The sequence below is a fragment of the Cucurbita moschata genome, unplaced genomic scaffold (genome assembly GCF_002738365.1).
Source record: "Cucurbita moschata cultivar Rifu unplaced genomic scaffold, Cmos_1.0 Cmo_Scf00018, whole genome shotgun sequence".
NCBI lineage: Eukaryota > Viridiplantae > Streptophyta > Magnoliopsida > Cucurbitales > Cucurbitaceae > Cucurbita > Cucurbita moschata.
The window spans coordinates 1,932,732-1,956,478 of record NW_019268534.1 but is presented as its reverse complement, the minus strand read 5'-3'; the positions used below and the strand labels follow the sequence as shown (position 1 = coordinate 1,956,478).

General features: G+C 37.4%; 5 protein-coding genes and 1 long non-coding RNA gene across 6 annotated transcripts in view; 5 read left to right on the top strand and 1 right to left on the bottom strand.

Moving 5' to 3' along the window:
* Nucleotides 1-170: 170 nt before the first annotated feature.
* On the top strand, nucleotides 171-2,009 carry LOC111456151. The gene is made up of 3 exons (XR_002712705.1): nucleotides 171-294; nucleotides 367-1,012; nucleotides 1,360-2,009. It is a non-coding gene; the product is annotated as an uncharacterized LOC111456151 (long non-coding RNA).
* Nucleotides 2,010-4,112: 2,103 nt separating this feature from the next.
* Nucleotides 4,113-8,245, top strand: LOC111456154 (probable ethylene response sensor 1). The gene is made up of 6 exons (XM_023097936.1): nucleotides 4,113-4,258; nucleotides 4,815-5,737; nucleotides 6,687-7,055; nucleotides 7,127-7,393; nucleotides 7,459-7,586; nucleotides 7,748-8,245. Exons 2-6 carry the CDS (start codon nucleotides 4,829-4,831, stop codon nucleotides 7,983-7,985), a joined length of 1,911 nt encoding a protein of 636 aa, XP_022953704.1. The 5' UTR covers nucleotides 4,113-4,258; nucleotides 4,815-4,828; the 3' UTR covers nucleotides 7,986-8,245.
* On the bottom strand, nucleotides 8,234-10,811 carry LOC111456155 (probable pectinesterase/pectinesterase inhibitor 7). Its single transcript, XM_023097937.1, has 3 exons — nucleotides 10,157-10,811; nucleotides 9,338-9,775; nucleotides 8,234-9,069 (listed from the first exon to the last, which is right to left on the bottom strand). Exons 1-3 carry the CDS (start codon nucleotides 10,707-10,709, stop codon nucleotides 8,372-8,374), a joined length of 1,689 nt encoding a protein of 562 aa, XP_022953705.1. The 5' UTR covers nucleotides 10,710-10,811; the 3' UTR covers nucleotides 8,234-8,371.
* LOC111456157 (endoglucanase 17-like) lies at nucleotides 10,755-22,620 on the top strand. The gene is made up of 8 exons (XM_023097939.1): nucleotides 10,755-10,758; nucleotides 20,232-20,492; nucleotides 20,572-20,979; nucleotides 21,087-21,179; nucleotides 21,255-21,416; nucleotides 21,504-21,615; nucleotides 21,703-21,866; nucleotides 21,947-22,620. Exons 2-8 carry the CDS (start codon nucleotides 20,268-20,270, stop codon nucleotides 22,277-22,279), a joined length of 1,497 nt encoding a protein of 498 aa, XP_022953707.1. The 5' UTR covers nucleotides 10,755-10,758; nucleotides 20,232-20,267; the 3' UTR covers nucleotides 22,280-22,620.
* Nucleotides 15,936-18,896, top strand: LOC111456156 (pectinesterase-like). The gene is made up of 2 exons (XM_023097938.1): nucleotides 15,936-16,974; nucleotides 18,068-18,896. The coding sequence occupies exons 1-2, from the start codon at nucleotides 15,999-16,001 to the stop codon at nucleotides 18,760-18,762; spliced, it is 1,671 nt and encodes a 556-aa protein (XP_022953706.1). The 5' UTR covers nucleotides 15,936-15,998; the 3' UTR covers nucleotides 18,763-18,896.
* Nucleotides 22,621-23,445: 825 nt separating the features above from the next.
* LOC111456159 (exopolygalacturonase clone GBGE184) overlaps nucleotides 23,446-23,747 on the top strand; it is a 3,060-nt gene continuing 2,758 nt past the window's right edge. The window contains exon 1 of the mRNA XM_023097942.1: nucleotides 23,446-23,623. Within this exon, the coding sequence (XP_022953710.1) occupies nucleotides 23,446-23,623 (178 nt within the window). The remainder of the gene's footprint in view (nucleotides 23,624-23,747) is intronic.

Genomic DNA, 23,747 nt, shown 5'->3' with positions numbered 1-23,747 from the left:
TTTTTGACATTTTCCTATCTCATTTGCTCGATCTGCTAGTATCTGAAGCTCTGATTGAGTTGGTCCTGCACAGGGTATGTATTTCAACATGTTCTAATTCTTTGTTCTTCATATCCTTTTCTTTTTCTAATTTTGTTCTCTGAAATTTTTGTTGGATTTAAGGTTGAAAATTTTATTTTTGAATTTGCAGGAAAAATCTAGCTTGAAATTTCCTTGGTCCAAAACTTGTTATAAAGAAGATGCTGTCAGTGGAATTCAGAGCACTAAAGGCTCCAGTCCTTTTGATCTCTCTAGGTAATGTGCTTCTAGTCCTATAGGTGAAAAGTCAAGTCTTTTTTCTAAGGCTGATCCTGGCGCCCTATGTAGGTTGGCGTAGGCTACTCCTTTGGTTGATAGGCTTTACATTGTTGGGATGACTTGCATTGGCAGGTTAGGGAGGAGGTTGAGAAACTAGAACAAGAGCTTTACAAGAAGACATGTGAGCCTTTAATAATGACCGAGACTCCTCCATTATGGAATTGCTGGCACCTCTTGAAACTGGATGAGTAAGATAAAGGAATGCTCTGATATTAAAAAAAGTTCTTGTGTTTGTTCTTTATGGGTCTTATTTGATCGGTTGAACATGTGATCTGATGTTTGAATTTCATACTGCAGCATCTGGAAAGTGAAGATCTACTCTCCATCTATTCTTTACAGTGATCTTTTTGGGTAGTCATTCTTTTATTTGATATTGAAAAATGCGTTTGACATGATTGATTGGAATTTTCTTGATGATATTTTGAGTCAGGTTTTAGGATCAAATGGAGAACATGGATTTGTTAGTCCTTTCAAGAAAAAACATCTCGTTTGGCTGTCAAGGAGATCAAAACTGAGTTCATCGACACATTCTATCGAACATTACTGTTATTTTTTCTTTTTCTTTTACAGGATAGGTTGATTTCTCGAGTCATTATATTCTTTCGAGTCTAACAAATGAAAAGATAGGAGATGGAAGCCTTCAACCTTAGAGAAGGTAACACGTTTATCAACTACTTTTCTGAGTAATAATCTTGAGGCCTATGGTAACATCGTTTATCAAGTATTGTTCTGATGGATGATCTCGAGGCCTAGTTATAGTACATTGTTTTGGTAGTTCCATTTCCAAGAAATATTCAGTATAGTTTTTAATTTTTTTCTGCCTCAAAAGGTACATACTTGTGTATTTTATGTCATGGATAATCTGCAACTTACGTTTAGCAGTATTTTTATGTTAATTATCATATTTATCGGTGATAATACTTTTTTCACACACTTTATATCCTAAACCCCAGCCTATTTATTGTGGCTTATTATTTTGAATCACATGAAAATTCATTTCAGAATGGTGGGGTCAAATGTGTCCACAAGGTTATTAGACAACGTTGAGACACTAGTGCAACGTCTTATGCTATGCACTCCCCCAAGAAAAAGCTTGTCCGCTCGATGCCATACAAAACGTTGCATCTGTAACATCGCAACGTTGTATCAATTTCCTTGAAGAAAAGGTATTTTTTTCAACTGGATTTTATACGGCGAAAATTTAAATTCGATGAGTGATTATTTTTGTGTATGTATTCATTATTTTGGTGCTTCAAAATAAGAACAGCAATGACGCTTTTTTAGAGATATTTGTATCGTGAGAGAGGAGCTTAGTGGATCAGAGGTAACTCAAAGCTCTACCCATACCTAATCTCAGTCTCGAGAAGAAGATTAGATATAGTCCCAAGTTTGAACTGAACCAATAAAAACTTATTCTTTACTTTGCTTCGGACTCCGAAAGGAAAATCATTTAGATCGTATTAACTCCCTCTAGTTTATTGGAGACTATTTTAATTCCGAAGAGGTTAGAAGGTTGCCATGTGGTTTGGGGATAGAGAAAGCTTTTGGCTTTTTCTTTGGACCAGTTTTATGTATTATTCTTTACTTGGCTCGTACATATTTGCAGCATCAGTTGTGAATATCAATGGGAGAAATCTTTGCTTTCCTTTGAATCTCCATCTTAATTTTGTGTTGTTTCTCCTAAAACAAAGCTTTACTATGAGCCAACCTCTGTGGACGATCATGAACGGTCGAAACTTCTAATAGACTTTTCGTTTGAAATACTGTTAAACGAACTATTTGTGTATGTATAATGGATTAAACAGGTATGGAATTGACGAAAATTGATGATTAATTTAGTCCTTGTTATGATTGATTAGCGTAGGAATATGTTACTAGTCATTCAATTTGCTTGACATTGATTATAATGTCTAAATCATCCAAATGGTTGGTTGGCAATAATAAAGGTACTGCATACCATAATGAGAAGATTGAAATATGTTTCCAAACAGCCCCACAAATGTCTTCCTTCATTCATTGATCAATATGCACTCTTTAATTGATTTGACCCATATGTCATAGGTTCATTGCTTTGAAATCATATTCTATGACTTGATGAGTATCACTCATTTATAAACGCGCTTGAAATGATTATTAAAATTCGTTCTTTCGGAGTATATTCATATTATGATTCTTTCATTTTAAATTACGACTCGTTGAATTTTGAATTTGTGTTTATTTGTTCTATGAACTTTTAGAAGTATTTAAAAGAATTTTGACCTTTCAACCCTCCTAATATTTTTCTTTTTTTTCTAATATGTATTTTAGGTTTATTTGTTGTGTTTATTTGTTTGTTTTGGCTTGTTACGTCGTCGTTAGCCAAATAGATTTAAAACATGTCTGTTAGGGAGATGTTTTCGCACCAACCGATATAAAATTTCACAATCCATCCCTTTTGAGAGCCAGAATCCTCGCTCGAACACCGCTCCAAAACATGTCTGTTAGGAAGATGTTTTCGCATCAACCAATATAGGATCTCACAATCCACCCCTCTTGGGAGCCAGAGTCCTCGCTGGCACACCGCTTCAAAACATGTCTGTTAGGAAGATGTTTTCGCATCAACCGATATAGGATCTCACAATCCACCCCACTGACACACCGCTCTTGATGTCTGACTTTGATACCATTTGTGCCTAAGCCCACCACTAGTAAATATTGTCTGCTCTGGCCCGCTACGTACTTATACTAGGGAATTGATAGAAAAAGAGAGTGGTCCACCATGTGTGCTGTGCCTAAGCCCACCACTAGGGAATTGATAGAAAAAGAGAGTGGTCCACCATGTGTGCTGTGCCTAAGCCCACCACTAGTAAATATTGTCTGCTCTGGCCCAAAGAGAGTGGTCCACCATGTGTGCTGTGCCTAAGCCCACCACTAGTAAATATTGTCTAAAGAGAGTGGTCCACCATGTGTGCTGTGCCTAAGCCCACCACTAGTAAATATTGTCTGCTCTGGCCCAAAGAGAGTGGTCCACCATGTGTGCTGTGCCTAAGCCCACCACTAGTAAATATTGTCTGCTCTGGCCCGCTACGTACTTATACTAGGGAATTGATAGAAAGAGAGAGTTGATAGAAAAAAGAGCCCACCACTAGTAAATATTGTCTGCTCTGGCCCGCTACGTACTTATACTAGGGAATTGATAGAAAGAGAGAGTTGATAGAAAAAAGAGTGGTCCACCATGTGTGCTAAACTTTGCAAGTTCAATGCATGAAGACCAACTTTTTTTTTAATTTTGTTTGGAAGGATTATTGCATTAAATCACCCAAATTATAAAAATAAATTAATATATAATGTCCTCATTCTGGTATCTTAATCTTATTTTATTCCTATGTGTTTGAATCTATGTCCTCAATTAATCAAATTACTAATTACATTTAAATAAAAATTAGCGCTTTCGCTTTATTTAAATAATTCAAGATCTTGACACATGGCATAATTATTTTATATTTAATCACCCTATTGCATCTAAATGATTAAATAAAAAGATTTTAATTGATTATGGTAATCAAACGGATTAAAATAATTTGTTTTAATATATTTAAAAATGGGATAAAAAAAATACACACTTTTACCTTTAATTAAAATTATTATTAGTTTTTTTTCTACACGTGTGAAGCACGCACTTTTATGCCCGATAGAGAGGAAAAGGAACCAATATCATACGTTCTCGGTGAGGCGCCGCACGTGCGAATGTCCGTATCTTCTTTTCGTCCGTGAAGGCCACTCGCCTTCCTTTCCCTCTTTCTTTTTTTTTGCCGTTCAGTTCCCTCTGAGCTCTGAGCATTTCTCCATTAACTCTCTGCTTCTTCTTCTTCTTCTTCACATGGAAGCTTAGCCTTCTTCAAGTTCATCCTTCTTAAACTTGGTATTCCAATTCATTTCCTACTCTTCTTCTTTCTTTAGTTTTTGTTCTCTTTTTGTTCTTCGATTTATGCTTGATTTCATTGTTTTTGGTTCTCTTTTTCAAATGGATCATAGAATCAGTTGTTTTCTGTTCTTGATTTGCGAGAGGTTTCCATTTAATTTGGAAGATAGAACTGGAACGATTTTAGTTCATTTGGTGACAGTAGCAGCAGAGGAAGGCCTCGATTCAGTTAACTACGGGCATTTCTCTGTTCATAATCTGAGATTTGAACGGACAGGAAATAGTATGCTGTGAAAGGTTTTTTTTAACCTTATTGTTTCTGATGGATCTATAGTGTAATATATCTATGAAATCAACTTCCTGGATTCTAGTTGGAATTTGCGGGTATTAGAGTGATTTCACTGAATTTTGGCTGCTTTTAGATGCAAATTTTGGTGCAGTTTTCTGTAGTTTCCATATAAACATTCAAGGATTAATTGCATTAGAGTATGAACTTTGTTGATTTGGATGTTGAAATACTCTGATTTGACATGTTTCTATTGTTCTGTACTTTCAGATATGTACTGAGTGATGGAGTCCTGTGATTGCATTGATACCCAATGGCCTCCTGATGAACTTTTAGTGAAATATCAGTACATATCAGATGTACTAATTGCGCTTGCTTATTTCTCCATCCCATTGGAGCTGATATATTTTGTGCAGAAGTCAGCATTCTTTCCTTATAGATGGGTGCTTATGCAATTTGGTGCTTTTATTGTTCTGTGTGGGGCAACACATTTCATAAACCTTTGGACATTCTCCATGCACTCGAAGGCTGTTGCTGTGGTGATGACTCTTGCAAAAGTTGCCTGTGCTATTGTTTCATGCGCAACTGCGTTAATGCTTGTTCATATTATTCCTGATCTTTTGAGTGTCAAAACTCGAGAGTTGATTCTTAAGAACAAGGCTGAAGAACTTGACAGGGAGATGGGTCTTATTCTCACTCAGGAAGAAACTGGAAGGCATGTTAGAATGTTAACTCATGAAATAAGAAGCACGCTCGACCGGGATACCATATTAAAAACGACACTCGTTGAGTTGGGGAAGACGTTAGGACTTGAGGAATGTGCTCTATGGATGCCATCACGGAATGGACTTAGTTTACAACTTTCACATGCTTTGAACTACCAGATACCAGTGGGAGCTAATATTCCTATAAATCTTCCTGTTGTCAATGATGTTTTCAATAGTAATCGAGCCATACGTGTTCCGTACACTTGTCAATTGGCTAAGATGAGACCTCCTGCTGGAGGAAGATATTTGGCACCAGAAGTTGTTGCTGTGCGAGTTCCTCTCTTGAATCTTTCAAATTTCCAAATGAACAATTGGCCTGATGGCTCTTCCAGAAGCTATGCAATTATGGTTCTAATCCTTCCTACTGATAGCGTTAGGAAATGGCGGGATCATGAGTTGGAGCTTGTCGATGTAGTCGCAGACCAGGTTTTGTGTAATTTCTTGTTCTGCTGCACCTCTACACTGCTCCTTGACTGCCATATTTTACACAACTAGTGTTAGTTAAGGTATATAAGTAATTGATTATCTGTAGTTCTAATAAATAGCACAAATTTGGTTGCATTTTAAGATAGGATCTTAATGCCTGAGGAAGACGAATACACATGCTACGCTTAGGGACACACTTTGTAAGTGATGCCATTGTTGGGTTTGCTGTCAAGTAAGAGCTCAGTGATTGGAGGGCTTTCATATCAAAAAAGGTTGGCAATTGAGGGAACTTTAGAAGAGTTCCTTTGAGTTGTTGGGCAGGGGAATGAAACATTCCTTATAAGAATGTAGAAACCTCTCCCTAACAAACGCGTTCTAAACCGTGAGGCTGACGACGATATGTAATGGGCCAAAGGGGACAATATCTTTTAGCGGTTGGCTTGGGCTGTTACAAATGTTATCAGAGTCAGGCATCGAGTGTTGTGCCAGCAAGGATGCTGGACCCCCAAGGGGGGTGAATTGTAAGATCCCACATCAGCTGGAGAGGGGAACGAAACATTCCTTATCCGATGTGGAAACCTCTCCCTAACAGAGACGTTTTAAAACCGTGAGGCTGACAACAATATGTAATGAGCCAAAGGGGACAATATCATCTAGTGGTGGGCTTGGGCGGTTACATGGGTTATCTAGTTTTTTATTGAAATTAAAGCATGAAGTTCTTATCTGTTCATAACGCAAAGATTTGTAGTTTCTCTTAGTTATATGAAATGTCATAGAGAATTTCTAAGCTGTTTTCTGACATTCCGAGCTGGAGTATGAAGAATGTCATGTTTTTTTGGCTATTCTTATCTGTTCATGTATATATGCCTTTTGTTACCTGTCTTCATGTTTCCTTGTATTAACAGCTATCAGGAATTGCTAAATCATGAAAATCTTGATATCCATATAGGTAGCTGTTGCTCTTTCTCATGCTGCACTTCTTGAAGAGTCTATGCTTGCGCGTGATCAGCTCGTGGACCAAAATGTGGCTTTGGATTTAGCTCGAAGAGAGGCGGAGACAGCGATTCACGCTCGTAACGACTTTCTGGCTGTCATGAATCATGAAATGAGGACGCCAATGCACGCAATAATTGCTCTATCATCCCTGCTCTTAGAGACCGAGCTGACTCCAGAGCAAAGAGCGATGATAGAGACAATACTCAAGAGTAGCAATCTTCTAGCCACTCTGATTAATGATGTCTTGGATCTTTCTAGACTTGAAGATGGCAGCTTGGTATTGGACTTGGGATCATTCAATCTCCATGCAGTTTTCAAAGAGGTGAATTCTAGAATCTAAGCTTACTTTTCTCAGCTGACATTATCCTAACATCATCAAGCTTTTCATTGCAGGCTATGGATCTGATAAAGCCCATCGCTTCGGTTAAGAAGCTGTCCATGGCGTTGATTCTGGCATCAGATCTTCCCATCTGTGCCGTTGGCGACGAGAAGCGGCTTATGCAAATCATCTTGAACGTCGTTGGAAATGGTGTGAAGTTTACTAAGGAAGGTCATGTTTCTATCATAGCATCTGTTGCAAAACTGGACTCTCTAAGAGATTGGCGCCCTCCTGAATTCTATCCCATGCAATCCGATGGCCACTTTTACCTGCGAGTTCAGGTTGGTATTATCCCATATCAAAATAAGAACAGGAGGCAGTGAATGAACATGTTCTTCTTGTGCAGGTTAAAGATTCAGGATGTGGTGTTCTTCCCCAAGACATTCCTCATCTGTTTACCAAATTCACTCAGTCACAAACACGATCTAACCGAGCAAATAGTAGTGCGGGACTCGGGTTAGCCCTTTGTAAACGGTATTGCCTCAATATCACAAAAAGTTATTTGATGAGACCGTTACAATGTAGCTATTAATTTTTCACTGTTATGAGATAGAAGGCTTCATCAAACAGTTTTTCGGGTATCATCGAGCCAACTTCTTTCTGTTCATCCCCTTATCTTCTTTCTGTTGGATCAGGTTTGTAAATCTCATGGGAGGTCACATTTGGATGGAGAGCGAAGGCCCTGAAAAAGGGACAACGGCTGTGTTCATTGTGAAACTTGGGATCTGCAATGCTAACCCAAATGACTTATCAGTCAAGCAAGTTACACCCGTTGTAAACCACAGAAGTGCAGATCTCCATGGACACAGACCAATCTTCAGAGAAACTGATCAAGTTGCCTTCTCCGGTTCGCGGTACCAAAGAAGTCTTTAAACTCGATCCGTTCGGAGTTCCTAATCTCTTTCAGGATTTTTCGCAGGGATACGTTGAAGCTGAAAGAAATACATCTCGATCGTCGCTGCGCCTTTGCTTCTCGAGCAATGTTACCAGTTATTAATCAGAGAAAACACAAGGATGCCAAATGGGCAGCCATCATATAGTGTAAGATATCTATCCCGTAACTCTTGATGATCAAAGATGAACATTTTGTGGTGTTTTGGATTTTAGTATACAAATTTTAGTTCCTTAAATAAGATAATCTTGTTTATGATATCTTTTCCATATTCAAAAGAATCAATCATGTTTGTTCCATAGCTATATATTTAGGCTTTGGAATTTTAAAAATTTTAGAAGGAAAATGAAGATCTTCCCCTGTTTTTCTACTCCGTGAGGCCGCTGGTGTAGGGAACGCCGGTCTGCGGCACCCAATCGTCCGCCATCAAAAAATTCCCCGCCGTGAAATTCCCAGCATCAGTATCATCAATCAAATGAAATCCCACCCAATTAACCCTCTCCGACGTGTTAGATCCCGGCCCAAAATTCCCAAATTCCGCATAATACAAAGTGTTCAAAGCAAAATCTCCATCCCAAGCCCTCCACCCCGCCGGATTAATCAAATCATCCATAAAGCTCTGCATATAAACCGTCCTCGAGTACTCCTTCCATGGCCGCCCGAGGAACGTGTTCACTCTGGCGCCGCTATTGTTTGCGAGGTCGTCGGCTGCCGTGATCCGACAGTTGTGGATTGAGGTGCCGGTGTTCTGATTTGGGTCGGTCCGGCCTTGGGCAGTGATGGCGTTGAACTGGTTGGCCATCGGCAGACGCGGGTAGATGTTGCAGTTCTGTAAGACGACGGCGGCGTTGCCGAAGATGAAGTCGACGGTGCCGTAAATATCGCAGTCACGGTAGAATTGGCGGAGGGAGTGGGTGTATAAGGTGTCTTGGTAGCCCTCGAAGCTGCAGAGGTAGAATGTTGATAAGTCGGCGCTGTTCCGGACGGCCACGGCTTGGTGCTTTATTGCTCCGGCGGCGTTTCTGAATGTCATGTTTACCGCTACGAATCCGGGTCCGACCACCGCTGGTGTTGACACGAAAACGGGTAAATGAGACCCGGTTTGATAAACCTTTTATTTTACTTTAATTGTTAATAATTTTTATATTTGCTTATTTACAATTTTTTTATTAATTTAAAAAAAATTATATGAACTCTAAATTTTATAATCAACGGGTTAGAAAAAAAAAATGTTTGTTTAATAAATATCTTTCCTATTTAATTTTTCTATTAAATTATTAAAATTCGTTATTAATTTATTATGTAACAAATTTTAAATTGTGGAAACACTTACCAAATGTGGCGGAATTAAAAGTGGTCCAGCCGTCGACGACGTTCCGATTACCAGTGACGACGGTCTGATTAATCCCATCTCCGATCATCATCAAGTACCTCTTATTCTTCGCAATCGTCACGTATTCTTCATAAACTCCAGCATCCACGAAGATCAAGAAATAGCCGTCCGTCGGAGCAGAGTTGTTCGGCGCCGCCGCAATCGCTTCATTAATGGTTGTGAAATTTCCGCTGCCGTCTTGACTGACGACGACGATGTCCCTAACCGAAATCTGATCGTCGCCACCGTCTTCGGTCTGCAGCAGATTCCGGCGAGTTGCCGTCTCGTAAATCGCCTTGGTTCTGCTGGACATTTTGAGTGACATTCGTCCGTTGTTGAACCCGCCCTGTCTCCCGGCTGAAGTCCATGTCGGTTTTTTCTTCTTCTTTGGAACCCAACCTGTCGAGAATAAAAGATCATTAATGTTAAATAATAATAATAATAATAATAATAGTAATGGTAATGGTTAGTGATCACGACTCTACGTATAGTCGTGGTATAATTATACTACATAACCTCTCCTGAAACCCATGAAGTTCTTAAATAATAATAATAATAATAAATAAATGTTAAGAATCAGACTTTCCACAATGCTAGAGTCTCCCATGAAGCCTATGAAGCTCATGAACAAATGATTCTATTGACATGGTTTTGATACCATATTAGGTATGGTCCATTTTGAGCCTAAACGATGTCGTTTGATTTAAATTTACCTTAAATTAGGGAATAATTTTCAATAATAATAATAATAATAATGATATTAATAAAATAAACACAAACCTTTGGTGAAAAAGGCTAAGGACATAGAGTAGAGCTTGGTGTCAGCGGCAAGTGGGAGGGAAAGGCCATTTTTGAGAGACCAAGACCCCGCCGTCGCCTTAAGCCCATCCAAACATGTCTGTTGGTTCGTCAATATCGCACTCAACAGGCTCTGCACGTCCTCCGCCTTCATCTCCGGCAGCGTCCAGCTCGTCGAGTTCACCGTCCGGAACGACGTCGTCAGGTAATCTATGTTCAGTCCCGCCAGCAGTTGGCAGTCCTCCAGCGCCCTAACTGCCGCCACCGTCAGCGACGACCGGGACCGGAGATACTTCTCCACTAGCCGGAGGAACTTCTGCGACGACGACAGCGACTTTCTGACGGACGACCGTCCGTACGAGTACACATTGCCGGTTTGGTTTGGGAGGGCCGATTTGCAGTAGGAGGGGTCTGGGGCCGAGCTGCACACCGAACCGGTGGGAGCGGCGGAGGTGGAGATTCCAGCGGCGGTGATGTAGAGGGAGATGAGGAGGAGAGAGTAGAATGCGGCGGTGGTGGGTGGGGCAGCCGCCATTGGTGAAAGAAGAGGGCTTTGAGATTTGTGTTGGGAATGGAGTAATGGGGTTTGTATGCATTTATAGGACGAGGAAGCATTGGATGGAATTTTCAATGTGTTCGGTCTTTACAAAAGATTCCTTCCCGATTTCTAAAATGATGAATATTTAGTCTCGAGACGGTAGGTACTATAGATCCTCTGATCCCCAATTGGATTCCCTTCCCAAATCTCATAGGTCGTACTATGCCTTGAAATGGCTGTACTATTCACATTAGTGAAGCGGCTCGATGCATAAACGAAATGCATGTTTGTGAGACCTTAGTCTAGATGCTAGGGAAGTCAACCTATGAGCATGAAAGAGAGTGGTACTATGGATCCTCAGACTCCAAATCGAGCTGTCTTTCCAGGTCTCACCGATCTTGTCTGTAGGTCGTGCGGTATCTTGTATGGATACATAAGGGAAATGCACGTTTGTGAGACTTTGATCGGGATGCATGGAGAAATCAACCTACGAGCACAGTGTTAAATGATGAAAGTCCGACTAATTTAGGGAATAATCATGAGTTTATAATCAACGAACTATCTGAGTAAGGCCTTTTGGAGAAACTCAAAGTAAAGTCATAAAAGCTTATACTCAAAATAAATAATATTAAATCATTACAGAGAGTCGTATTCATCTAACACACAGAAATTTAAAACCGAGAAAGTGAAATGGTGAAATGAAAGAATAGCAAAGCGCGTTGATAGAAGGGACAAAAGAGGAAGGGAGAGTGTTTGGTTACGTTGAAAAGTGACAAGATTTGCAAGCTGGCATGCAGATGTTTTGTTTTTTTGTTATTTTTTTCTTTTTAATAATTATTTTAAGAAAAATCAATTTAGTTTATCCCTCAATTTATAATTCCCTAAATCCTCTTTAATTAAAAAAAAAAATCAAAAATACTTTTTAAGTAGTTTTTAAAAAAATTAAAAAATTATTTACCGTAATTATCACGTTTTAAAAATAAACATAAACTTTTAAAAATAACATTAAAAAACTTAAAATAACTTGATAGACGGTAAAATAATTAATTTTTTTATAATATTTTTATGAGTAATATAAAAAAAAGAAAGAAAAATAATAATGGAAATCTATGAAGGCAGCTAATTTAGCTCTCGACGTATCCTACCATAACCCACTAACTCAAAGATCTCAATTTGTTGCCACAAAAAACCACTAACAGCAATATTCTATATTTTTTAATTAATAAAATCAAATGTGACATTATTCTTACTTTAGTCCCATCCTAAGTTTATAATTAAATTAATTATTAAACATTTCCACCTCTTAAAATTAGTCAAACTACTTATTATTTATATTAAATATTATATTTATGAAAATGTCGATTCATTCTTTATAAAATAAAATAAAAATGTCACATTTAGTATCTTCTCATCAAACAAAGTCATTGCAGATATTAAGTAAAACATACCTAACTTCATTCACGTGGGACCAACCACGTGTTGTTACACAATTCATAATTAGGTTTAAATTCTTATTAATAAATTATTAGTTTAATTTTATTTAAAATATATTAATTAAGGCTTAATCCTTATTATTAGTTTATATTTATAGGAATATAAAAATAAATCAAATAGTACGAAATTATTTTGGAAAAATAACACAGGGTTGACTTGGAATATTCAAACCCGCGTCTATTTATTATTATTTGCCTTTTTTAAAATTATATTTTGAGAAAGTCAAACAGTACTAATAAATTCAATTAATTTTTTAAGAAGGTGAAATTTTAATAAATAACAACAATTGGTTAATATTAATTAATAAGATTATTATAGTTGGTATTTTATAATTATAATTATGAAGTTTAAGATATTTTGAGTAAATATTATATTATAATCATGGGGCCCACATGATTTTAAATCATAAAGACAAAGGGACGTGATGGTTCAATTATCCATGGTCAAATTAGGAGGCTAAGTTTATTATAAATTTCTATAATTTTTTTTTTTAATTTTTATTTCAAAATGTAATTCAACCGACAAATTAAATTTAATGTTTGTTGCTAATCGGAAAGTATTTAGATTGTGTCGAGTCGAAGAGGTGGAATCATAAGAAGACTCTACTGAGCTACGTTGAGCTGTTATCATGTACGATACAATGTGAAAAGAATATAGAGGGAATTCATCTAAGATATAATATCAATCTTGTTACGACTCCACTTCAATCTAAGATTAGGATTATCTTGTTGATCGAATATTTCAAGACAAGAACACTTGTTTGAGATTCAAATCATTTTAGAAGCAAGATTATGCTATGAATTACAACATGTTGTGATAATTTGAACATCATTTTCATTACATCGTCAATCACATTAATACTGAACAAAGGTTTCGCTATAATTATCTTAATCTGGGTCGGTCGCTCTCTTTCAATCTCTCTCGAGTTCAATTATGAAGGAGAAAAGTTAGACAAATAAGTGTGTGGAAATATAACATATAAGCCAAACAAAGTACTTGTTAATTGGGTTATGATTTGAAATTGAAGTGTTTTGGTTTTAGAATCACAGCCTGTCTGCGGTCTTCTCCTTCAGTGTTGACTGTACAGTCCTGTACATAAACCACCGACGGCCCCACCGCCGCCGCCGCCGCCGACGGCCCAAGGATTCCTCGCTGCTGACTTCAATCATATTTCTTTCCTTTATATTTACCTTTTTAAATTTTTATTTTAATCTCTCTCACTTTTGATTTTTTTTAGTTGAGCTACCATTTAACACTATTTATGTCATTCATTATTTTCTTTCCTTTATATTTAACTGTGGTTTGGTAGAATGAAAAAAAACGTTCGGTTTGAAATTCTTGTGTTATATTTCTTTCAAACCTTGTTTTAGATTTGATATTTAAAATCGATTAATTGGATGAGTTATGATCAAACTAATTTTGGGGTGAGTTGGTATCTAAAAGTAATCATCATAGATTCCAAGTTTGATCTAAGAGTTATTCATCTTCTAACCCACTCTTGTTGGAATAGTTCGTTAAGTTAGCTTTGATGGGAAGAATACTATAAATTTTGATAGACCTGTAATAAATAATATTTTAATTTTCTAAACAACTTTATCCAAATTAAATTTATAGTTTAACTAATAATTTTTTAATTAATTTCTGTTAATGCTTATTTTATCCTTTTGTGACAATTTGGGTCAAAATTATCACTTATTAATTTAATAAATGTGACATTTCAAAGACATTAATAACAATGAATTATAGGCCCATATGAGAATTTAGGGCCTAGAGGAAGGCCTTTCTTTTCTTTCTCATCTTAGAGCTATTTGTTATAATATATATATATCATTAACAATTGTCTAATTTTCAAAATAACAATTTTATTCAAAGAATATTAAACATGGCCCAAAAAAAAAAAAAAAAAATGGCACGAACCCATAATACTACGGAAATATATTTTTATTGTCTGACCAGCATAAAGTTGTATCAGTCGGCTCAAATTAAGAAAGTCAGTAAATAAAGAACCTTACAGATAATTGAATATTAATTTATAAGAAAATTTAGTGATATAAATGCAGGATGAATGTCACAACCAAATCTCTAAAATAAAAGAGGACATGACATGTGATTCGAGTTACGGGTGTATGGGCCAAAAATGGTTGAAGACACAATAATGAAGAAATTATGGCCTTACTGTTGAGCCACCTGATTTCTAACTCTATAAAAAATTAATTTCTTTTATTAACTATAAATAAATAAAATAAAATAAAATAAAATAATTAGGATAATTCCGGTAGCCTACTTTATTTAATGCAATATGGAAAAATACTAGTTTACTAAAAATGAAATGTTAATAATTTCATGTGAATTATATAGTTTCCTAAATTATAATCAAACGTTACAAAATTGCATATTATATGATAAGAAAATGAATGTATTTGTGGGGTTAAGATTGATTCTATTGCTTGTAAATGAAGCTAAATTGAGACGTCATGTGATTCCCCCACCCACGTGTCAATGAACCCAAAAAGGCCCCAATAATTTAAAATAATTTAAACTAACCCTAATTATTTACTTTTTTTTAATTATTTTTTTTTCTTCTCAGTCCCTAAGATTTCTGCTAATTTGTCGGTGCTCCCTAGCTTGTCTCTATTTGCAAAAGTTACCATTTTCCCTCTAAGATTCCTTTTTAAAACAAAAATTTCACTCAATTTTTTAAAATATTAAATTAATATAAATAACTCAAAATTCTAAACTTTGTCTAAAAAATACCCTTAAACTTTTGAGCAAGTCAGTTCCTTGAATATTTTAATAGAATAAATATATCATTATAACGTTCGGATCATAAGTTTAATCTTCAAAAATTATATTTTTTACGTGCTTGTTTAATTAATTTTTTTCATCCGAGTCTCCATGAAAATTAAATCTAAATTATTTTTAAAAAATTAAACTAATATTAAAATTATAGAGATGAAATGGGTAATTTAAAAACCAACAAATTAGAACTATTTATTTATTTTTGTAAATAAAAGATAAATTTGATAGCAACAAATCAATGGCCCAAAAAGAACCATAGATGCAAAAGAAAGGAAGAAAAAGGCTTAATTTTAATAATTTGTTGATGCTTTTGTCTTCCTTTCTCCACTTTGGTCCACATTGGATGGGATCCAACTCAAAATCATGAAGTATATTTAATTTTTGGGACGAAGATTCTAACTTAACGAATTGTCGTAAGAAATACCCTTAAGATTATATATAATTTTTGGCCAATTGTCGAAGATCTCGCGATGAGATAACCATTAATGCTCCTATAAAAACCCCATCGCCCCACATTCCCTCCAACACAGATTTAGATGCGTTGATAGAAAAGGATAAAGAGAAACAGTGGAAACAAAGAGATCGCATATCATCTGCAACTCTAGATTGGAAATATCAACAAAGCAAGACTACATTTGAATAAGCCCTGAAATAAGGAAAGGTAGTCTGAAAGGGTGAAATAAGAGATATGTCATCGATGAGGTGCCAACTTATGAAACTATGGTAACTATGTCAATTTAGTTTAAAAAAATATGACACAAAACTTATAATTGTATCAATTAAAATTTTAAAGGGTCACGTGAGTTGGTTCAATATTGATTAACTAGATTTAATTAATAAAATTATAAATATTTTGTGAATGGTTCCAAAAATTTTGGAAGTATAAATTATTATTTTAAAAAGTATGAAATATTATAAATCTACTCTTCATCTTCCTTCTTGACAGCCACATAAATCTCCCCTTCATCTTCTTCCCACCTCTCTGTTTCAGACATGTACGGCCTGAGAAGCAGAGCTCAAAGCTCTTCAAATCCCACCGCCTCCATTTCCGCCATTTTCACCTTCTTTTCCGTTCTTTTCCTTTGCTCCTTCAAACCCATTTCTTCAAATCCCCAAACCCACCAAACCGCTCGATCCCTTTGCAATGGCACTCTGTTTCCAAATCTCTGTTTCTCAAAGCTCTCCTCTTTTCCCCAACTTGCCTCCCTCTCGCCGGAAAAGCTCGCCGGCTCCGCCCTCAACTTCACCAACGATGAGGTTCACGGTGCCTACGCCAATTGCTCCAAGCTCAAGACTCTCTTCTATGGAGGCCTGAATCCCACCGACCGCCGCGCCCTCGATGACTGCCTTGAGCTTCTCGATGGCAGCATTGCCGAACTCCAAACTTCGATTTACGATCTTTCCCCGTCGCAGTCCGCCGCCCGCCACTCCCACGATCTGTTGACGTTGGTCAGCGCCGCCATGACTAACCACCGGACTTGTCTTGATGGGTTTTATAATAGTTCCGGGACTGTCAGGAAACGGGTGGAGCTGTATTTGGGGAAAATCGAACAGCATTTGAGTATTGATTTGGCTATGCTGAAGAAAATCCCTGGAGTTAAACGGGCTGCCACGGCGGAAGAGGTGTTGCCGGAGTATGGGGCGGTGAGAGGTGGGTTTCCGATGTGGGTTTCGGTGAAGGATCGGAGATTGTTGCAGGCGTCGGTGAATGAAACGAAGTTCAATTTGGTGGTGGCGAAGGATGGCTCCGGGAATTTCACCACCGTCGGCGCGGCTGTCGCCGCCGCTCCAAATTCGAGCACGACCAGGTTTGTAATATACATAAAAGCAGGGGCCTATTTTGAGAATGTGGAAATAGAACGGAAAAAGACAAACTTGATGTTCGTCGGCGATGGGATCGGCAAGACGCTGATAAAGGCCGACCGGAATGTCGTCGACGGCTGGACTACCTTCCGATCAGCCACCGTCGGTCAGTTCTCTGTTTCACTCTTTTTTTTAATAAATAAATAATTAATTACTATCATTAAAATGCTGAAACCACCCGACGATCATCAGATCTTGCCTCTGAAATAATTTATTTATTTATTAATCATAATTTTGGATCTGTTCTAATATTTTAAAATTAGAAAACGTTTCTTAATTTAATGTGTGTTTTTTTTTTATTTTAGAAAATAAATAGGTATAGAGAAACTTGAAAAAGAAAATAAAAATTTTAAATAGAAAAGGGAAATTAGTAGATAATAGTTGAATATAAAATAGAATAAATTAATAAAAAAATATTTTTAATTTTTTTAAAAGATTTAAAAAAATTTTAAAATACTTGTTTTTTATGTTTTTTAATCGTTTATATTTTATTTAAAAAATATCTTTTAATTTGTAGAAATTCATGTCGATTCTCAAAATTTCATTACATATAATTTTTAATTTTTTTTAAATGTCATTAAATATTTTTAAAATTTTTAAAAAATAATTCCAGTAGTATCCATTTAAAAATACTAACAAACTTTTAAAAGTAATACTAGATAATAGACTGTTTTCGTTTATATACTAACGATCATTTTTTTAAAATTTTTTTATTTATAAAAATCAAGGGGTTAATGTTACAGGGGTTTTCAAATAAAAATTTAAATTAAAAGGTATTAATAAAAAAAATAATTTAAAAATATTATTGCAAATTTGATAATTTTTAAAACATTTAAAATTATTATTGAATTTTTTGAAAATTTAGGGATGTTTTTTTATTAATTATTTTGAAAGTGGCAGAAGGGTAGGGGAAGGCGAGTACAGTGGGCCCAGTGGGCCCAGTGTGGCCCAAAAGCCGCTAATATGGGCGAACCGCATGTGGGTTGGATAAGATTGCCAATCTCCGAAAAAAAGGGCCGTTGCCTTTTTCAATTAATTTTTCAATTTATTCTATAAATTTATAAATGTTTTTTAAATCTACTTTTTATTTGGTCTTATAATTTTCTGTTGACAGTTTTAGTTTTAATATTTGGTATTTGATGTTAAAATATTTTAATTTTTTTTCGAGAATAACAACATGTGTTAGTTACTACGTTCAGTGGCGGTCGGCAATGGGTTCATAGCGAAAGGCATAACATTCGAAAACTTTGCTGGTCCGAGCAAGCACCAAGCCGTAGCCTTCCGAAGCAACTCTGACTTCTCAGCATTTTACCAATGTAGCTTTATCGGTTATCAAGACACTCTCTACGTCCATTCTCTCCGTCAATTCTATCGCGAATGCGACGTCTATGGCACCATCGACTTCATCTTCGGTAACGCAGCAGTCATCTTCCAAAACTGTAATCTCTATGCTCGAAAACCCAACTCAAACCAACGCAACATATTCACAGCTCAAGGTCGTGAGGATCCTAACCAAAATACCGGAATCTCAATCCTCAACTGCAAGGTTGAAGCCGCCTCTGATTTGCTCCCAGTTCTTCCCTCTTTTAGAACTTACTTGGGTCGACCCTGGAAGCTCTACTCGAGGACGGTTTTTCTCAAGTCATTTATTGGGCAATTGGTTGAGCCAGTCGGATGGCTTGAGTGGAGTGGGACATTCGCATTAGATACTTTGTATTATGGGGAGTATTTGAATCGTGGACCTGGTTCTAATACAACTGGACGAGTTACTTGGCCAGGTTATCGGGTCATTACTAACTCAACGGAAGCGAGTCAGTTCACAGTGGAGGCGTTTATACAGGGTAGTGAGTGGCTGAACTCGACCGAGATTCCTTTCTTCTCCGGTTTGGCTTGACCATTATCCCTCGAAGGTTCAATGTTTCGATGCTTTTTATTTTTGTAGGGACTAAAATGGTTTGATGTTGTTCGAAGAAGTTAAAAGTTGCTTAATCTAAGATTATATATCTAACCAGTTATTATGAACAAATATTCTCAATCTTTTTACAAAAATCAACTAATTAATGATATTAATTAGATGATTTAATGAAAATTAAAGCCTTAATTTGAGGAAGGGTATGAATTAGTCAAACAAGAAGAAGAAAAAAAGAGTGAATTATTATATTAATAAATAATAATAAATAAAAGGTAGGGTTAAAAATATGGTGAAAATAAATAAATAAATAAATAAAAAATAAAGAAAGAATAGTCCAATGATTAAAGTTAAAAAATAAAAAAGAAAAGAAAATAATAATTATTTTTCCACTGCTTTTTATGATTCTTTGTTGACTGCTGCTCTACCATGCCAGGTTGCTATCAACAGCTTTTTCAGACCTAAATTAATTAAACACTTATTCCTAACAAATGGGTCTATTCAATTTTCATTTATTTATTTATTTTCAATTGTTAAATTTTATTAATAAAATTTAAGCATTAAATTTAAGGTTAATTGACTATTATTCCTAGCAAAAACCGTTTAATTTAAGAGTTTCTATGATTGAACTACTGGGTACACTTTGTTATACTAGATGTAGGAGAATGCCAGAGCACCGGGTGCTTATGTGAGATCCCACAATAATTAGAGAGAGCAACGAAACCCTAAACTCTAAATTTTAAACCCTAAACCCTAAACCCTAAACCTTAAACCCTAAACTTTATACTCTAAACTTTAAACCCTAAACCTTAAACCCTAAACCTTAAACTCTAAACTTTAAATCCTAAACATTTGTAGGAGAATGCCAGAGCACCAGGTGCTTATGTGAGATCCCACGATAATTAGAGAGAGCAACGAAACCCTAAACCCTAAACTCTAAACTTTAAGCCCTAAACCCTAAATCTTAAACCCTAAACTTTAAAATTTAAACCTTAAACCCTAAACCTTAAACTCTAAACTTTAAATCCTAAACATTTTTTATAAGAGTGGAAACTTCTCTGATAGATACATTTTAAAATCATAAGATTGGCGACAATACGAAACGGATCAAAACGAACAATATCGATTAGTGCTGGGTTTAGGGTTTGAACTATTACATACTGAAACTCTATATCGGTTAGTGGTGTGGTTGACCCGATGCATGCTGGATTGGATCCAATCGTAAGAATGTCACAAGTCTTTGGTTGGGTGGTCAGACTCATAAATGCCCCTTGTGATTCCAATTTTTGGGGCAAAGGGAACTTGCCATCTCCACACGAACAAACTTCCCCCCAACATACCCACTTCAACACTCAAAAATCATATTTTTATTTTTAATTTTTTTAAAAAAATAATATGAATTAATTGTTTTTCCCTTTTTCCTTTATAAATGTACTCATCACCTTCACACAAAGCTCTGCTCAACAGCCTTTCCCTCAGACCTTCCATCAATGGCCGCTCTCACTACTCTGTTTTTCCTCACCCTCCTCTGCTTCTTCCCCTGCAACAATGCCCACCCTTTCCACCGCCATCCCCGTACTGCCCATCATAACTATAGAGACGCCCTTACCAAATCCATCCTCTTCTTTGAAGGCCAAAGGTCCGGTAGGCTCCCCTCCAACCAGAGGATGACGTGGCGCCGGAACTCTGGCCTCTCCGACGGCGCCGCCATGAAGGTACATAACGCAAACACACCCATTTAACTCTGTTTCTATTTGAAATGTTTATTTATGAAGTGGGGTTGTGGTAATGTAGGTTGATTTGGTCGGCGGCTACTACGACGCCGGCGACAATGTGAAGTTTGGGTTTCCTATGGCTTTCACGACCACCATGCTTTCGTGGAGTGTTCTTGAATTTGGTGGGTTGATGAAGGGGGAGCTTCAGAATGCTAAACAAGCCGTTCGTTGGGCTACTGATTATCTCCTCAAGGCCACCGTTCATCCCGACACTATTTATGTTCAGGTTGGCGATGCTAACAAGGATCATGCCTGTTGGGAGAGGCCTGAGGACATGGATACTCCCCGGAGTGTCTTCAAGGTGGATAAGAACAACCCAGGAACAGAGGTCGCCGCCGAGACCGCCGCTGCACTCGCCGCCGCATCACTGGTTTTCCGTCGAAGTGATCCTATCTACTCAAAGATTCTTGTCAGAAGAGCCATGAGGGTATGTAAAAAGAACCTACCTTGGAGAAACAGAACAAAACAGAGCAAAACAGAGTAAAACAGAGCATTTTGACTAAGCTCCATTATTTTGTTTTGGATTTTCTGCAGGTTTTTGAGTTTGCTGATAAGTATCGAGGGTCTTACAGCACTGGCTTGAAGAAATATGTATGCCCATTTTACTGCTCTTACTCTGGATATCAGGTAATAAAGCTCAAGAACACTAAAGCTTCCATTTTTATGAGACAAAAACAGAGGTTTTAAGCAAATTTGTTGCAGGATGAGCTTCTGTGGGGTGCTGCTTGGCTTCAGAGAGCCACCAAAAACCCCAAATACCTCAACTACATTCAAATCAATGGACAGACCCTCGGCGCCGGTGAGTTCGACAACACGTTCGGTTGGGATAACAAGCACGTCGGCGCCAGAATCCTTCTCTCCAAGGTTCGATAATAGTATGATATTGTTCACTTCGACTCACTTCCCCAGCTTATTTTGGTTTAAAAAGCATTTGGTTTGATGAATTCACAGGCGTTTTTGGTGCAAAAGATGAAGTCTCTTCATGATTACAAGGGCCATGCTGATAATTTCATATGCTCCCTGATTCCTGGAGCTTCTTTCTCCTCGACTAAATACACTCCAGGTTTGCACTAAGCCACGTGAGCTTATACTCAAAGTGGCGGAGGGTCGTGTTTGCTAACAAAACTATCTTTCTTTTTGGTTTGTGAAGGAGGGTTGCTGTTCAAAATGAGCGACAGTAACATGCAGTATGTAACATCCACTTCATTCCTGCTATTAACATACGCCAAATACTTGACCTCCGCCCACATGGTGGCGAACTGCGGCGGCGCCACCATAACCCCCAAAACCCTCCGCTCCATCGCCAAAAAACAGGTACATTCCGGAATCCAAAGCAGAACTAGTTTTGATTTTGTGGGTACTGATAAAAAAAAAATCCACTTTTGGTGGCGTAGGTGGACTATCTTCTTGGGGACAACCCTTTAAAGATGTCCTACATGGTGGGTTATGGGGGAAGGTACCCTAAAAGGATCCATCACCGGGGATCATCGCTGCCGTCCATTGAAGCTCATCCGGCCAAGATCCAATGCTCAGCAGGGTTCAGTGTGATGAACTCTGCAGCACCCAATCCGAACCTGCTGATTGGTGCAGTGGTGGGTGGGCCCGATCAGAACGACAGGTTCCCAGATCAAAGGTCGGATTATGAGCAGTCCGAGCCTGCCACGTATACCAATGCACCCCTTGTAGGGTCACTTGCTTACCTGGCTCACTCCTTCGGCCAGCTCTAGGGAGGGGGAGAGGACACTTTCCCTCTAAATGGAGGGTTACCCCGTTGGGCCTTTCTTTTAAAAAAGTTTTAATTTTTAAACAAAAAACGTGAGGGCACATGGCCTAAAGGGAAAGGCTCGAGCCCCTACATTATTATTGACTTGGATTGGTAGATTTCAATGTTTTTTTTTTTTTTTTGCCTTTTTTTTTGAGTCAAATTATGTAAGTTTTTAAGGAAATGTTTTGTGGGCGAATGTCTCCCGAGGTGGGTATGTTTGGTTTTTATTAGATGAAAAACGCTTATGAATATAGCTTCTACAATCGTAAACGATCCATCGTTTATTTGGTTTTTATTAGATGATAAACATCAGTGTTCATTTTGATTGGGTACGATTGGTTTTTTTTATTACTCGAAAGAAATTCATAAAGAGAACATCTTAAAAGTAAAGATAAAAAAGAACCTAAGATTCTCCTCACTTTATTTTAATAAAATATTATAGTCATATGCCACCATTGAGTATAGGCACATTTTCGTTCAAGATTGGATCTTTATAGTTTAATCATGATTTGTGAATTGGCTTGCAACTTTTAAGCGGATTTTGTTTCATGAATAAACCTTTAATGTTTTTAAATGATACTTTCTTTTTTCGTTGTTCATTAAAGTAGAGAATAACCCTATTGTTTATAAACATGATATTGGATTACATTTGATGATAGCCAAAGTACAAGCATAGGCAGACCAAAAATGATATCAATTTTAGGTATGAAGTTACAAATTGGTGCTTTTAGTTGCTTTTATTATTGTTTTGTGGGTACCCAAATTGAATAGCTCCCAAATGTTGAGTAGCCATAGGCTGGTGAGTGTGTGGGGACACAGCTAATTCTCTCCTACAAGCTTGTTCTGTGTCATGTTGTGCATGGACTTACATGTCTGTCTCTTAAAGTGAAGTTTCAAATACAAAACTTCCTGTGTTACACATTAATGTCACAAATTCAAAGCTTACTAAAAATAGATAGCGGCGGGGAAAAGTTGTAGGCAAATATTGGGGCGAGGGGTTTAGATTCATGGCTTTGCAGACCAATATAAATTTTGCAGTGCTCAGAGATATTTTTCATATGGAACATTAAACAAAAGAGCTGCTTCGCCACGGCACAATCTGGGTGGGTCTAGAATTCACCCTCCACCATGGCCATTGCAGGGAGATTTCACATCGCCGTTGCTGCCTCCGCTGTCCGCGGGGTTGTTTTAGGCTTGGCATGGCTCTCTTGTGTGGCCCGGTGCAGCTCCACCCCTGCACCCCATTTTTCTGGTGACTTCTTACCCTTACGAGGCCGCTTCCTCGCCAACACTGCCCCAAGCACCCGCTTCCTCGCCGACACCGCCCCAAGCACCCCCACTGCCCAAAGCCAAGACGCCCCAAGCACCCCCACTGCCCAAAGCCAAGACACCCCCAGCACCCCCACAGCCCCAAGCCCAGGCACCTCCAG

What these genes read in the sequence shown, in the direction of transcription:
- LOC111456154 (XM_023097936.1), top strand. Translation starts at nt 4,829, where the DNA reads ATGGAGTCCTGTGATTGCATTGATACCCAATGGCCTCCTGATGAACTT. An exon ending in TCCATGCAGTTTTCAAAGAG is followed by an intron (nt 7,056 to 7,126) that starts GTGAATTCTAGA and finishes TTTTCATTGCAG; the next exon opens with GCTATGGATCTGATAAAGCC. An exon ending in GGGTTAGCCCTTTGTAAACG is followed by an intron (nt 7,587 to 7,747) that starts GTATTGCCTCAA and finishes CTGTTGGATCAG; the next exon opens with GTTTGTAAATCTCATGGGAG.
- LOC111456155 (XM_023097937.1), bottom strand. Translation starts at nt 10,709, where the DNA reads ATGGCGGCTGCCCCACCCACCACCGCCGCATTCTACTCTCTCCTCCTC. An exon ending in CTTAGCCTTTTTCACCAAAG is followed by an intron (nt 9,776 to 10,156) that starts GTTTGTGTTTAT and finishes TATTCTCGACAG; the next exon opens with GTTGGGTTCCAAAGAAGAAG. An exon ending in TTTTAATTCCGCCACATTTG is followed by an intron (nt 9,070 to 9,337) that starts GTAAGTGTTTCC and finishes TGTCAACACCAG; the next exon opens with CGGTGGTCGGACCCGGATTC.
- LOC111456156 (XM_023097938.1), top strand. Translation starts at nt 15,999, where the DNA reads ATGTACGGCCTGAGAAGCAGAGCTCAAAGCTCTTCAAATCCCACCGCC. An exon ending in CTTCCGATCAGCCACCGTCG is followed by an intron (nt 16,975 to 18,067) that starts GTCAGTTCTCTG and finishes TACTACGTTCAG; the next exon opens with TGGCGGTCGGCAATGGGTTC.
- LOC111456157 (XM_023097939.1), top strand. Translation starts at nt 20,268, where the DNA reads ATGGCCGCTCTCACTACTCTGTTTTTCCTCACCCTCCTCTGCTTCTTC. An exon ending in GCTCTTACTCTGGATATCAG is followed by an intron (nt 21,180 to 21,254) that starts GTAATAAAGCTC and finishes AATTTGTTGCAG; the next exon opens with GATGAGCTTCTGTGGGGTGC. An exon ending in GCTCCATCGCCAAAAAACAG is followed by an intron (nt 21,867 to 21,946) that starts GTACATTCCGGA and finishes TTGGTGGCGTAG; the next exon opens with GTGGACTATCTTCTTGGGGA.